The following is a 15,488-nucleotide window of genomic DNA, read 5'->3' as shown; positions in this document are numbered from 1 at the left end:
CTATGTTTGCTTTAAAATCTCCTCTGATGCCACTGCCAAGTCCTGATGATTTGGCTGGCTCCCCATCTCTTGGCCCCTCCAAAGCAGGCTGGGCCCGGGCTTCTGGGTGAGAGGGCAGCCTCTGCACGGAGCCTTCTGCCTCTTGTCACCGGAGGTATCAGGCACTTTGGTGATGCTCAGAGCTGGTTCCTCTTTCTCTTCTGCAGATTCAGACTCCCAAGGCCAGCTCTGGCTGGGAACCTCACAGGGTGGATAGGCCAGCCCAGGGGCAATGGGTGGCTGTGACTTCCCCTCCTGACTAGGAGACAGGTTCTTGGGGTGGGCTGGTGCTGTGGCTTCCAAGTCATGGGGGTTGGCTAGCCCACTTGCCGCTGTTGCCTTTTTGTTCGGGGTTGCCCTGTCTGAGTCTTCAGTAAGGAATGTCCAGGACCATGTGCCTGGCTTCCCAGAGGTGGGGGTGGCAGTGGAGTAAGTGGTGGGGACAAGTCCTGAAGAGCTGGGGCAAAGTGCTGTCAGTGTCTGTGTGTGGAGGTGCTGGCCCTTGCAGCAACCTCCTGGGGGGAGGGGATCTGTGGGGCCAGACTTACCTAGACTAGGGGCTGCTGAGGAAGTGCCAGGAGCCTCCTCAAAGGCTTGCAGACTCCTGAGTCTCCTCTGGGGGACACTAGCACCTTTTATTCTGGGAGGCCCTAATATGACCCCTGTCAACATGCCTGGGACGCCTGAACTCTGGTTCCTTGGGTCCCCAGGCAAGACTGTGTCCTCTTCCCTACCCTCTCCTCTGGTGGGTGGGTTCTGGCCCACTTCTGGGCTGGGTGCCACACTGGGCTCCTGTCCACCCTGGCTGTTCTCAGACTCCTCATCGGTGTCATCCTCTGAGGAGTCGACCTCACGGATGGCTTCTTGTTTCTGTAGTGACTCTCGTCGTTCAGCACGGTCCTGCCGGAGGGTGCCTAGGGCCCGTGAAGGAGTAGGCTGCAGCACCCCCTTCCCTGGCAGTGCCCCTTTCCCAGAGAGCACAGCCCTGGTCCCCATCACCTCCAGAGGGTTGGCCTCCCTGGCCGGCAGCTCCTTCTTCAGCTCACAGTGGGGCAGGTCAAGCCCGTGCTTATGAGGAGGAGTGCGCTTCTTGTCAGAAGCGGCCAGTGCGGCAGCCAATTTCTCAGCTGACTGTACCCTCTTAAGCAGTGGTGAGCGGGGTGGCTCTGCACTCTTGGGCCGTGAGAGTTGCCTGCCCAGGGGAGGTGACAGGTGAAGTTTGGTGGACAAAGCCTGGGCTCCATGGGCAGACAGGGGTGATGGGGAACGCTGTGGAGACGCTGTGGGTGGTGGTGGAGAAGGGGTGTGGGCCAGCGGCGACAGTGGGATGCTGCCTGCGGACTTGCGCCGTGGAGAGCGGTACTGGCGTTGGAGCTTGGGTGCTAGACCGTGGAGGGAGCTGGGCCGTGTGTGCCCAGAGCCGGCCGGGGAACTGGGCACGCTGGAGCTGGGGGAGCTGCTCTGTGATGAATTCCCTCCCACTTTGTTCGAACAGAGACACAAACAGACAAAGGTAGAGCAGTGTTAGCTGTGAGCAGTGACTAAGGGTCAAGGTAGGGCTTCCCCTGGAATGTGTTGGGATTCGCAATGTCCCCCACTGGTGACACAGTGCCCAGGATACAGAAACACAGCCTCCCTCTTCACATCAATTCCTCCCAATCCAAATGGATCTTTCAGTGACAGGCTGAAAGAGAAGAGGGGCAGGAAAGCAGAGGGCCCCTTCCCTACTTCCCAAGGGGTCACCTGCAGGGAGCCCTTTGTACCTGAGTGCGCAGTATCAGGGGTCACCCGGTATCCCTGAGTGGGAGATCTTGGAGAAAGGCTGTGGCTGTGTGTGGGAGAACCTGGCCCACTCTCCCCTGATGACAAGGAGCGGTTAAGGGATGAGAGGCTACGGCTGGTGTGCAGCAGGGAGGCCTGCTTGGTGATCTTCCGGAACAGGGAGCTTTTTTTTTTGCTGTAGGAGTAAGAGTCCAAGGCTGAGCTGGTACTCAGGGCTCAGCACACTCTTGGCCTGGGCCAAGGCACCAGCACATGCCAGCATCCAGGTGCTCAGGGCAGACCTCTGAGGCTGGCTTATCTTTTTTCTTTTTTTTTTGGGTGGTACTGGGGATGGAACCCTTCTGCCTCTGGGCTACACTCCCAGACCTATTTTATATTTTATTTGAAAACAGGGTCTCTTAAGCTAGCACAGCTGGCTTCGAACCTGCACGATCCTTCTGTCTCTGCCTCCCAAGTGCGGGGATTACAAGAGTGAGCCACCACACCCGGCTAGCTTACCTTTCTTGTCCATCCTTGCCCCGGTTCCGCTTGCTTCTTCGGGCCATCTTGGCCTTATAGCTGCCTTTCCGAGCTGGCCCCACTTTAATAGATGTGTTCTCCAGGGGAGTTGTTGAAATAGCCACCTTGTTTCCACTCTATGGGGCAGAGTAAATAGAAACTCTGAGTTAAAGCAATGGCTGTCATTTTTTTTTGGTACTGGGGACTGAATCCAGGGGTATTCTACCTTTGAGTTATACCCACCCCCTGGCCTTTAAACTGTGAAACAGGGTCTAAGTTGCTTAGGCTGGTCTCCAACATTCAACCCTCCCATCTCAGCCTCCCAAATACTAGGATTATAGACATGTGTGCCACCACACCCTCTTTTTGTGTATGTATGTGGTACAGGGGATTGAACCCAGAGGCATTCTACTTCCAAAGTATACCCTTAGCACTTTAGATTCTGAAACAGGGTCTCACTCTAAGGTTTTGTTTGTTTGGTTTTTGTGGTACTGGGGATTGAACCCAGGGGCATTCTACCTTCGAGCTATACCCTTAGTACTTTTAATTCTGAAACAGGTCTCACTAAGTTTTTTGTTGTTGTTTTGTGGTACTGGGGATTAAACCAGGGGCATTCTACCTCCGAACTACATACTCAGACCAATTTTATTTCTTATTTGGAAACAGGGTCCCACTAGGTTGCTGAGAGCCTCACTAAATTGTTGAGGCTATCCAACCTGTGATCCTCCAGTCTCAGCTTCCCAAGTACTAGGATTATAAGTGTGAACCATCATGCCTGGGTCCTTACTAAGTTTTTCTTTTTTTTTTTTGGCACTGGGGTTCCTGGTAACCCTTCTACCTCCGGGCTACACTTCCAGACCTATTTTATAATTTTTTATTTGGAAACAGGGTCTCTTAAGCCAGAGCAGCTGGCTTCGAACCTGCGTGATCCTCCTGTCTCTGCCTCCCAAGCATAGGTATTACAAGCGTGCGCCATCATGCCCAGCCCTTACTAAGTTTTTGAAGATGGTCTTTTCTTTTTTTGGTGGCACTGAGGATTGAACCTAGAGGCATTCTACTTCTCAGCTACACTCCCAGCCCCACTTTACTTTTATTTGGAAACAGTGTTTTGCTAGGTTGACGAGTCTTATTACTTGCTGAGGCTATCCTTGAACCTATGATCCTCCTGTCTCAGTTTCCTGAGTACTGGGATTACAAGCATGTGGCACCATGCCTGGCTTGAGGCTGGTCTTGAATCTGTGGTCCTCCTGTCTCAGCTGCCCGAAAAGTACTGGGATTTCAGGTGTGTGCCACCATCTTTAGCTATGGTCATTCTCTTGGCTCCTGCCCCTACACCTCGGCATGGCTGTAAGCAGAGCTCTGGCTTTTGCTCCTGCACCAATATGTCTGAATAAGACCCTTCTTCCTCCTCACAGATGAGGAAATGGCTTCCCCTGGTGGTGTCTCTGAGTGGCTTGGGATAGGAAGACAAGAGAAAAGGCTCCCCAGGCCTCACTGTGGTTCAGAAGGATCCCTGGGCTTGGTCAGTGAGGGTGCAGCCTTTTGGAGCTGACCCTCTGCTGTGCCACACCCAAGTCCCTGCACCTGTCCTCAGCACCAGATGCCTGTGTGCCAGCCCTCTCCTGCCTCCCCAGCCAGCCAGGACCACAGGAGGCAGCACTCTTTGCACTTACCCTCAGGATCAGCTCCACAACCTCTGTGTGCACCAGCCCGTGCACGGGTTCCCCGTTGACATGGGTGATGAGATCACCCTGACGAAGCCCTGCCTCGCTGGCTGGACCTCCATCCTCCACGTGCTGTCCCAAGAAGAGAACAGTCTTTAATCTGGAGCTTGAGCATGAAGTATGGGGTCTGGGCCTGCTCATTAAGCAATGACCCCTTCACCACCACCCTCTCACCCTTGTGGGCAGTGTGGCAGAGACTGAAGGAAAGACAAATAGGCTCCATGAGGGGAGAGTGGAAGATCAGTGAATTTGAAGACAAGCTTAGATGGCCAGACATACCCACACCATGTGGTGAACAGTGTAGACATCTGAGTCACCCATGTAGACACGAATGGCCCGTAAGGTGAAGCCATACTTCTTGCCAGCGCGGTGGATGATGATGGGAGGCCTTGAGCTGCCAAGGGCTGGCAAGAAGTCCCTGCTTGGAGAAGAGTCCCTGGATGATGGGTTGGACGACTGGGAGTGCGGGGACATGGGGCTGGCCAATGGAGAGCAGGTGTGGTGTTCTGCAGAAGAAGTCATGACTTAGCGGCTCAGAGCCCTTGGCCTGGCCATGTTCCCAGCTTGCCCCTGTCCAGCCTACTAATTCCAGCCCAGCTCTGTCATAGACAAGAAGAGTCCAGGAGACTCTTCTCTGTTACCCCTGACCCACACAGCACTCTCGTCTGCTCAGCGCTGCCCAGGCCACAGGTCTTGGTAATGAGGAATGGTAGTTAGCATTTATGTATACATCAGGGACTGAATAAACTCTTCAAACTTTTTTTTTTTGTGTGTGTGTGTGTGTGTGTGGTAACTGGAGATTAAACATATGGACATTCTACCTCCAAGCTACACCCTAAGCCTTTTAAAGGGGCATTCTACCTCTGAGCTACACCTCCAGCTCTATTTTTTATTCTTTATTTTGAAACAGGGTCTGAGTTGCAAAGGGTCTCACTAAGTAGCTGATGCTGTCCTCAAACCTCGATTCTCCTATCTCAGCCTCCCAAATGCTGGGATTACAAGCATGCAACACCACACTCAGCTCACCCCCAGCCTTTTTTTGTTTTGTTTTGTTTTTAAAAAAGGTCTTATTAGGTTGCTGAGAGTCTCACAAAGTTATTGAGGCTGGTCTCAAACCTATAATCCTCCTGTCTCAGCTTCCCAAGTACTGGGATTATAGGCATGTACTACAATGCCTGGCCTCTAAATACATATTTAAACATCACAATTATCCTTTGAACTAGTCACTAGTACTAGTAATATTCAAATTTTTTGATGAAGAACTTGAGGCTTAAAAAAGTTAAATGACTTGTTGAAGGTCAAGAGCCTTTAGTGATGAGACAGGATTTGAATGTTAGGTTTCTGCCTTAAAGCCTATCTACCCTTGGAGAACACACAGAATTAATGAACACCTGCATAGGCAGCAAGTTTCTTAACAAGAGGACACACAGTCTCCCAGATATCTGCTCCTCCACAGGTGTGCACACATACATACCTGCCTCACATGGAGCTCTGACACTGGCCTATAGGCTTTACCAACTAACTCCCCAGGCCTCACCTGTAGGAATGAGGAGGGAAAGGGCTGTAGCTGAGGCAGACTTGATCACTTTGTTGACAGGGCGAGTGGTGCGCTTCTCTATAGAGTCCCCAGAGAGAAGCCGGTGGCGGGCTCTGCGCACAGCCAGGTCACTGATGGCCTTGGCTGCGGTTCCCTCAGCCAGCTGTGGGGTCCCGTGGCCTTGGGTCTCCATGCCTGTGGGCCCAATGAATAATGAGGCCCATAGTGCAGCTGAGCCTCCCTCCCTTCCTGCAACATGTCCCGCCAAGCCACACCTGGACTGGCAGCACTGCTCTGGCCAAGGGGCTCCTCGTCCAGCTTCAGCCGCCGCTCCACTGAACGTTCAAGGACCGGCCCAGATGCCCCCTCTCTGGATGGGGGTGTCAGGAGCCATATGCCCTCCTGCTGCTGCCTCCTGGGGGTACTGCTGGCCTCCTCATGCCCCTCAGGGAAGCGAGGCACATCCAGGAGGCCTGAGCAACGGCGTCGCACCGTCATGGGAGGGCTTGAGTCACTCTCAGTGTGAGAGGACTCAGACACTGACAGCCGCTTCCGTAATCTATGAGATAGGAGGCCTGAAATGAGGTGACCCAGTGGTTTTCCTCCTCCCACTGAGGCACCCTCAAGGTACACAAGAGCTGCAATCATAGAATTTTTCTCCCCAGACATTCCTCCAGGATTGCCCCTGAGAATGCCAGCCAAACCACAAGCACAGTCTGTGACAACTGAGTAGTGGCTGTGCCGCCCACCCTGGAGCCCTCAGTGCTCACATCTCGGGGGAGCCGATCACCCAGCCCCGGTCTCGGCCCTTAAACCCTGCCAGGCTATCAGAGCGGTCTTCCTTCTCTTCGCTCAGGCTGCGCTTGGTTGGGGGTGGTGTCCGGCGTTCCTCTAGCAGTGAGAGCCGCTCCATGCTACTGTACACCTATGGGCACAGGGGACACTTGGATAGCCACCTCGTATGGGACAAATGATATCCCTGAAACCTAGGAACTGGAATGAATTGTTTTCCCAAGTTGAATATTTGGGGGAAACAGTTACTCTGTTGGGCTGACAGGCCTCACCCAAGCATTTCTGATGTCTAGGGTTGGAACAATTCTAGAAGTACCCGCTCTATGCAGCCCAACTCTTTGCTCTTCTTTTTCTGAAGTGGTCCTATCACTAACTCTCTGAGGCGAGTCCCTTGACCAGGCCTTTTCTCCCAACCCTTGAGCCCAGGCCTCCTCAGTCGCACCTTGCTGAACCGTGGAGAGCAGGAGGAGAACTGGCGGATCTCCAGGCAGCCATCCTCGCTCACTTCCTCCTCATCCTCCGAGTCCACATGGTGGTATCGCTCTGAGCGAGCTGGACCAGATACACAGAACAGTCCCCCTTCAGATCCCTGCTAGTAGTGTCCTTGCAAACCTACCAGAGCTCAGCAGGCTCTGAGAAGTTGCTCCCAGTGCCACACATGCATAAGCATGTCTGAACCAACAGGTAGGACCCATGCTCCACCTCATTCCACCAGGGGCCTTACTGTCAAAGTAGCTGGTATCATCCTCTGACTCCAGCTGAGGAATAAATTCAGCCTTCTGGCGAAGAAGTCCTGTCCAGTCTAGACCCGTGAAGAATGGGTGTTGCTTTACCTCATAGGCGCTACCTGTGAAGAGGGAGGGAAAGGAAAAGGGGTGGGTAAGCTACATGGAGTCCAGGCCAAACCTCAAGAAGGTAGGCCTGGAAGCCTCAGCTCAAGCACCTTCCTTCTCTGCCTGCAGAGAGCAGGGCAGAGTTTCAGGATCCAAGGGACTGTCCATACCTGAAACCCCCTTTGTAAAGTGTAAGAAGAGAAAGCAGGGCCTGACTCACCTGTGCCCAGTCTCTCCAGAGGGTTCTGGCGGAGCAGTTTGGAGGTGAGGTCCTGGGCATCTGGCGGCAGTGCATCATCACCTTCAGGCCACACAATCTCATCTGATGTTATTAAGGGTGAGGAGAAAGAATAAATTGGGTGTGTGTGTGTGGGGGGGAGAGGCAGAGGGTCTCAGGATATTTAAGAAAGGGAAAAATAAAAGGCCCTACCCAAAAACCCCTAAAGTCTTGTCTGGGACCCCAAGTCCTTAAGTTCTATGTTTTTCCTATCCTAGGGAAATCTCATACTCTCTGGATCATGGCTTGCATTTTGATTCTGAGTGGGCATTATAAAGTTCTAGCTCATCTTGCTTCATATGTTAAACACACTCAGAATGCCCTCTGACAGGACAGGCACATACACAATACAGAACACCATGTACACGCAGGAGCTCCCTGAACACAAACAGCATAACTCCTGGGGGACAAGGTACACATGTGCATATGCATGCACAAATACACTTGCACACCCCTAAGCTGCAAGCATATGAAACACACACTAGAATTCAGATGACCTCAAGAGTCTCACAGTGTGTACAACATAAATCTCATTTGTGGATCTGGATTTGTACTCCAACTGGGCCAGGGTAATGGTACCTACCACTGATCACTTGCCCAAAGAGCTCCTCCGGAGTATCTCCAAAGAAAGGGACACAACCCACCAGGAACTCATACAGGATTATGCCCATGGCCCACCAGTCCACTGGTTTCCCATAGCCCTGGCGCAGAATCACTTCAGGTGCTATGTACTCCGGCGTCCCGCACACCTGAGGAAAGAGAAGCCAGGCTGGCTCAGCATCCTGAGACAGCTCAGTGGCTAAATGGCTGGAGACATTCCTACCACTAGCACCTAAGAGTTTCTGAATAAGGACTTAGTTTACCTTAGTTAATAAACAGGTTTGACAGGAGCCCCAGGGAACCAGAGTTGGAACTCTTGGTGGGGTGAGTTTAAGTATTTCCTAATTAATCACAATGTCTAATTCTAGCCTGGAACTATCGCTTCTTGAGCTTACAATACCCCCTCCTTTTGGCATTTGGTCCCAAATTGGCTCTTGTCCCCCAGCGCAAAGAAGATAACTTACCAGTCACATCACTACTACAGAGACTTGTGAACATTATAACCTGAAATGTCAAACCAGGGAACATCCAGATGCTTCTCTAGGAAACTGGGCTGCAGCCCAATGGATATCTAGAGCTCTGTTCCAAGAACAAGAAGCCAAGGACAGCCTTGCCCTTGACTCAGGCTATAGGTTCACATGGAACTCTGCACTAACAGTTACATGATCTACTTTCTCCTGAGGGGAAAGATGATTTTGGATTTATATTCATATTATTTCTATGGGCTATCCTGTTTTCCAAATGTGCAATTTATGTCAATGCCTCCCTGAAACCAAAGGTAAAAAAGACAGGAGCTTTCAGTCCTGCAGACTGAAAGCTGCAGACCTTGTTCTGAAGTCTGGAATTCAACCCCAGGGTACCTATCCTTCCGTACCTGCTTGTCCAGGAACTCACGGGCATCTTTTTCAATGTGGCCCTCATACAAGTTGGTTGTCAGACTCATGAGACCAATTTTAGAAAGTCCAAAGTCAGTGAGTTTGATGTGCCCCATGGATGTAATCAGGAGGCTAGGAGACAACAAAAACAAAATCATGCAGTTATTTCATGGTTTTCCATGAGTATTAATTTCAGTACTTGCCAAGTTTTCTTTCTCAGGCCTCTATGGGGTTCTGTGGAACATAAGCAAGGAAATAGACAGCTGTGAAAAAACTGGCTTTGCAAGTACTGTCTTTGCACAAGAGCCTGCCCTGCCTTCCACCCCTCCCCCACAGGCCATGTCTATTTGTTGCCCCACCGGTGATCAAGTATCAGTCAGTGGAGAAAAAGACTTTCTTCCACAGGGCTGAGTTCAACTTGTCCTAAGGTGTTGCTCTGGCCATTTCTAGCTCCCTTTCCTCACTTGGGTGTCTCACAATTATCTGTTTCTGGGAGAGAGGGAAGGGGCACAAAATCTTGTTCCATGTCTATGGCCATCTTGGAAGGTTGGTTGGGAAAAACTAGAAATCAGATCCCTTTACATTTTTTTTTTTTTTTTGTGGTATTAAACACTGGGGCAGTCTACCTCCAAGCTATACTCCAAACCTTTTTATATTTTTGTTGAAACAGTCTCACTAGGTTGCTGAAAATCTTACTAAGTTGCTGAGGCTGGCCTTGAACCTTTGATCCTCCTGCCTCAGTCTCCCAAGTACTGGGATTACAAGTGTGGGCCACTATACCTGGCTCCCTTTACATCTGCTTGAGCTATTTCATTTTGTGCCAGAGGCTTCACTCTGCCACCTGGTTGATCCAATGACTCCCAAATCACTCTTTCTGGCCCTGACTTCTTGCGCTCCACACCCACTCAATTCAGACATCACAGCCTATCCAAAATAAAGGTGTGATTCCCAACTGGTTCTTCTTAGTGAAAAACAATAACTTCTGAAATCTACTGGGTTCTGTGATAAATGCTTTAAAAATATTCTTGGAACCAGGTGTGGTGGTGCACACTTAATAATCCCAGTACTTGGAAGGCTGTTATAGGATCGATGGTTCATGGCCAGCTTCAGCTACTTAGTGAGGCCCTCTGCAACTTAGTGAGACCTTGTTTCAAAATAAAGAATAAAAAATAGAGCTGGGGTGTAGCTTGGTGGTAGAATGCCCCTGGGTTCAATCTTTAGTACCATAAATAAATAAATAAATAAATAAATAAATAAATAAATATATTGGGTTGGGGTTGTAGCTCAATGTCAGAACACTTGTCTAGCATGCATGAGGCCCTGGGTTCAGTCTCTGGAGAATGAGTGCATACACACACACACACACACATACACACACATATGCACATAAGAATTAAATATTAAAAATAATAATTTGAGCTGGGCATGGTGGCACATGCTTGTAATCACCGGGCTTGGGAGGCTGAGACAGGAGGATCACACAGGTTCGAAGCCAGCCTCAGCTACTTATTAGTGAGGCTCTCAGCAACTTAGTGAGACCCTGTTTCCAAATAAAATATAAAAATAGGTCTGGGAGTATAGCTCAGAGGTAGAATGTCCCTGCGTTCAGTCCCCAGTACCACCAAAAAAAATAAAATAATAATAATTTGCCCCCTGAACAGTTTTCCAAAGTAACGAGCAAGCACTGGGTGTGGTGGCACATGCTTGTAATCCTAGTACTTGGGAGGCTGAGACAGGAGGGTCGCAGGCCAGCCTCAGCTACTTACTGAGGCCCTCTGCAACTTAGTGAGACCCTGTTTCAAAATAAAGAATAAAAAGTAGGGCTGGGGGCATAGCTCAGAGGTAGAATGTCCCTGTGTTCAGTCCCCAGTACTGTAAAAATAAAGTAATGAACACAGCAAAGGTAGGTTCATTATTTTCATTTAGAGAGGAGAAAATTTAATTAACAGATAAACTCAAGCATGAGGATCTATCTGAACTCAAGTTTGTCTAATGTCAAAGCTACTTTCTACTGTAGAGGCTTATCACCCTGTACAGTCCCAATCTAGCAAACTCTCAGGTATCTCAGCCTCCTGCTCCCTTGCTTCCCTTTCGACCCCGACCTCACCTGTTCCTTCCCACTGACCTACACTATCCCCTTCTCTCCCCACCCCTTCTGGTCTGGTACAGACATTGTTGTCTGTGGCCTGGTTTCTTGAAGTGGTCTCACTGTCTCTTTTCACTAGCCAATTGATTTTTCTAAACCTAAACCAAAATCTGAACCTGTCAGTCTATTATACTTTTGGTTAACAGGCCCTTCAAAGACTCTCTATGTGCTCCTTAAAAGGAAACCCAAACTTAGTTTATGCTGTGGCCTTTCCTCTCTAGCCTTCTTTTTCATTCCTCTCTGACTACCACCTAAGCTACAGCCATACATGATTTGTAGTTCCCTGATGGGTCATATTCTCTCGGACCTGTGTTATTTTTCCACATCCTGCCCTGCTGCTTTAGAAAACTCCTCTTACCTTTTTCCACATGACTAATGCACCCCCAAAAGGTAGTCTACACACACATATTATCTGTTTCCTGAACCAGAATTAAGTTCCACACTCCAGAAACTATATTTAAAACCCAGAATATAATGCTGGGCATATAGCAAGTGTCAGTAAATATCAGGACATCAGCCATCTATGAGATGTGCTGATTCTTTTTTGTTGTTGTTGTTTTTTTAATGCTTAGTGTCTTGAGGGGACCTCATCAGTGACTCTTTCATGTCACTGAAACCTTATGATGCTCCTGCCATCTCTAGTGGCAATGGTCTTTGCATATGGAGTGGTCATGAAACCTAGAAGGACATATACATGAGCCCTGTTTCCTAACAGCCATTCTAGGATAGATTCAAGTGTGCTGGGTTTTCCTCCATTTATCTAGAGACTCAATAAGGGGACCTTGAATCACGGACCCAGACTAGGGCATACTTGTCAGGCTTCAGGTCACGGTGCACGATGCCATAGTTGTGTAAATACTCCAGGGCCAGCACGGTTTCCGCAAAGTATAGACGCGCCATGTCCACAGGCAGGGCCCCAATATTCTTCAGCAGAGTGGCACAGTCTCCCCCTGTAAGAAGCCCAGACTATCATGAGGGATAGATCCAATTCCCAGCTCTAGTCAGCAATCAGGTTTGCAGCCCTGGCAGTTCCAAAGAAGATAGCCACATGAGTATCTGGCGCTGGAGACTATGATTCTAGCCTCTCTGCTGTTGGCAAGGGTGGGAGACAGAGTATGGAGGGGAGTGGGAAGTAAAGTGAACCTGTGGATGGCTGTCAGGCCCATTGTTTGGGCCAGGGAGGGAAGGCACCCAGGCCTCTGTATGATGGCTCACAGGGACAAGACACTAACTTTCCTTTCTTTCTAGATGTGACCCTCCCAGCACCCTCCTCAGGCTCTAAGGCTCTGCCACCTCTTTGCTCCTGTCTGATGCCAGCAGCAGAGCTGTGCAGACTTTGAGGAGTGGGCTCTATAGTAGCCGAGCTGCTGTCTCTCGCTGCACCCGACATGGGCAGCCTCATATGAGGCAGGGAGCTTTCTGCGCATGGTAGCCACATGGTCTCAGATTTAGCAGAAATCAGTACCAAAGAGGGGGGGCATGAAAGCTGGCTCTGAACTACTCCTACACAAAGCTGCTGGTCTGTTTAGGGCTAATTCTCAGGCTGCTCTCCACACCAGGCTACCTTTCCCCCAGTACCTTCAACATACTCCATCACCATGCACAAGTGGCGCTTGGTTTCAAAAGAGCAGAACATGCTGACCACAAAGGGGTTCTCAGCGAAAGTCAGTATGTCACGCTCCACAAAGGCCTGCTGGATCTGGTTCCGTAGGATCAGGTTCTGCTTGTTGATCTTCTTCATGGCAAAGCGCTGCCTGGTGGATTTGTGCCGCACCAAGAATACAGCCCTGGGAAACACAACCCAGCCCAGCCCCAAGGCTCTTATCCCCAGCTGTGTGTTCCACCACCCAAACCACCTCCTCACAACTTACAGATGCACAGAAAAAGAGAGCAGGGCTATACATATTAATGAAAGGGTTCTGGGCCTCTGGCCCATACGACTTAAATTTCCTGAAAGAATTATTCCTAAGGACATAGCTCAATGCTTCTTCCTTCAGGGAAAGAAGGAATCCTACCAAGAAGAGTGAGAATCTTATCTGAGAAAGGAACACTGCTCAGATGTCAGAGAAAACTGAACTCTTGTCTCTCCAGGAGGCTTCAGGGAAGGACGGAGAGAGTCCACCCTGAGACATCCACTGCCTACAAAATTGGGAATCATATACTTCCAAAAGGAAGAGACCAAGGGCTGACTCAGCTCCAGTCCTGGCCACACCCTGACCCTGACTTTACCCATAAGCGCCATTGCTAATTAGCTTAATGGTCTCAAAGTCCTCTTCAGAGGGTGTCTTCTTAGATGGCAGAGATGCTCCATGACCCTGGAAGATAAGGGGATAAAAAGGAGGCATCTCAGAGTTTGTATGCTGGGGATGCTGCACCAGAACCAGCTCAACTCTCAGCCCTGCTATAGCTTTCTGTCCATTTTTCCCATGGAGAAGCATGATTTCTCAGTGTTTACAGCCACCAAGCCCCATCCCTCCTTCAGATGTTCTCTTAAAGATAATTCATAGCCTTTTGCTTTGTGGGCTTAGGCTCCAGGATGGGGACAGGACCTCAGGGTCTTTACCTCGACAGAATCATCTGTCTCTGGAGTGTCAGGACTGTCATAGCTGCTTAACTGAGCCATTTCTAGAAACACATCAAAGACATAAAAGAGTGAGTAGCAATGTCAGGAATTGTAGCATTACTCTCAGGTCAAAACAGGTACATGAGGGGTAGGCATTAATGCTTTCTGTATCAACCTGGGATACAGATCCAGTTCTGTGTCTCTATCCTCAGTGCAGCCACAGATTTTGGGATCAGGAAACAAGTGAACTGCTTTGGTACCACTATTTCTAGAAGCTCAGTGTCATTCGTAAGGCCTAGTACATTCTATAAAAGCATCTCTCAAAAGAGACATTTTCTGGAAAACAGGGCCTAGGCCTGGGTTACCAGTTCCCATTCTACAGGTCAACAATGCTTTGTTGATAGGGCTGAGAAACAGAAGAAAGAGAAGCAGGACAGCTACAGACCAGGGCATGGAAGCCCATGGCTCATGCAGAGGCTGTGTGAAGCTCAGAGAGTGGCGATATCCTGTCACGACTGAATTGGGCCTGCCTCAAACAAAAGGACTTGAAGGCCAGAAGGAGAAGCAAGTATGTAGAGAACACAGAATTTTTTTTTTTTTTTTTTTTTTTGGGGTGTGTGTGTGTGTACTGGGCATTAAACCCAGGGGCATTCTACCTCCAAGCGACACCCCCCCCAGCTCTATTTTTTATTCTTTATTTTATTTTAAATCTTTTTTTTTGGGGGGGGGGTGGTACTGGGGGTGGAACCCAGAGGCTTTCTACTTCAGGCTATCCTCCCAGACCTATTTTATATTTTATTTGGAAACAGGGTCTCACTAAGTTGCTGAGGGCCTCACTAAGTAGCTGAGGCTGGCTTCGAACCTGTGTGATCCTCCTGTCTCAGCCTCCCAAGCGCGGAGATTACAAGCATGAGCTACCAAGCCTGGCTATTCTTTATTTTAAAACAGGGTCTCACTGAGTTGCAAAGGACCTAAGTAGCTGAGGCTGTCCGCAAACCATGATTCTCTGGTTTCAGCCTCCCAAATGCTGGGATTTCAAGCGTGCACCACACCTGGCAGACACAGCCATTTTTGAAAATGCAACTATGTCCCTTTATTGGTGGACTCATTAGATCTGAGGCTCTAAATCCAACCCAGCTGGACCCAAGGCAATCCAGGCTAGGACACAGCAGACAGATGTGAACAGCAATTTCAAAAAGGTTGTCTTATTACAGAGATCACAGGGGCCTCCTATAGTCCTGGCCCTCTGATGCCATGTCATGTCCACATTCAGACTACATCACCAGGCAGCACGCTTACCCTCTATGGGATCCCGTGTGAGGCCCAACTGGCTAATGATGTAGCGGGGGATGTCACATTTAATTCCATGTCCTTCTTTGGCGTGACCCTCAGCTGCTTCTAATAGGTGGTAGAACTCTTCAGGGTCAAACTCCTGAACCAAAGGAGAGAGGTAGTGATTGTTGAGAGATACAAGTGAGTGCTGCTGGTCTCTTTGGTTTATAGCATATAGCTGAGAAGGATCAGTAAGAGGCATTTTCTTTGTGATAACAGCCCTTGGTCCCCAGATATCCATAAACATTATTCAGCGATCACGGAAATGGGGACAAAGCTTTATTTTATAAATTACTCCAGTTACATGATAAGCATATGCGGCTGTTTTCACATCAGTAAGCACAAGATCTTCTGGTTTCTAGGGAGTGCAGCCTGTTCACTAGGTCCCAGCCTCCCATTGGTCAGATGACATTGTCAGGTATGCACAGGCACACACTCAACTGCAGCTCACAAGAGATGTGGTCACAGCCCTAGTGGTACATGCATACCT

At 49.5% G+C, this 15,488-nt stretch overlaps 1 protein-coding gene across 3 annotated transcripts in view; it reads right to left on the bottom strand.

Moving 5' to 3' along the window:
- The window catches only part of MAST2 (microtubule associated serine/threonine kinase 2), a gene marked incomplete at both ends in the record, with an annotated part of 181,261 nt that continues 165,773 nt past the window's right edge, over positions 1–15,488 (bottom strand). For all 3 annotated transcript variants that reach the window (XM_080690730.1, XM_080690731.1, XM_080690732.1), the window contains 18 exons: positions 1–1,520; positions 1,803–1,996; positions 2,320–2,456; positions 3,993–4,115; positions 4,323–4,549; positions 5,581–5,775; positions 5,856–6,139; positions 6,351–6,505; positions 6,815–6,924; positions 7,097–7,219; positions 7,426–7,527; positions 8,066–8,231; positions 8,957–9,089; positions 11,915–12,053; positions 12,682–12,890; positions 13,333–13,418; positions 13,667–13,728; positions 14,966–15,098. In XM_080690730.1, the coding sequence (XP_080546856.1) occupies positions 1–1,520; positions 1,803–1,996; positions 2,320–2,456; positions 3,993–4,115; positions 4,323–4,549; positions 5,581–5,775; positions 5,856–6,139; positions 6,351–6,505; positions 6,815–6,924; positions 7,097–7,219; positions 7,426–7,527; positions 8,066–8,231; positions 8,957–9,089; positions 11,915–12,053; positions 12,682–12,890; positions 13,333–13,418; positions 13,667–13,728; positions 14,966–15,098 (4,098 nt within the window). The remainder of the gene's footprint in view (positions 1,521–1,802; positions 1,997–2,319; positions 2,457–3,992; positions 4,116–4,322; positions 4,550–5,580; positions 5,776–5,855; positions 6,140–6,350; positions 6,506–6,814; positions 6,925–7,096; positions 7,220–7,425; positions 7,528–8,065; positions 8,232–8,956; positions 9,090–11,914; positions 12,054–12,681; positions 12,891–13,332; positions 13,419–13,666; positions 13,729–14,965; positions 15,099–15,488) is intronic.

The sequence above is a fragment of the Muscardinus avellanarius genome (assembly GCF_963383645.1).
Source record: "Muscardinus avellanarius genome assembly, chromosome: 3".
In the NCBI taxonomy this organism is placed as follows: domain Eukaryota; kingdom Metazoa; phylum Chordata; class Mammalia; order Rodentia; family Gliridae; genus Muscardinus; species Muscardinus avellanarius.
This window is presented reverse-complemented; position numbering and strand designations above follow the sequence as displayed.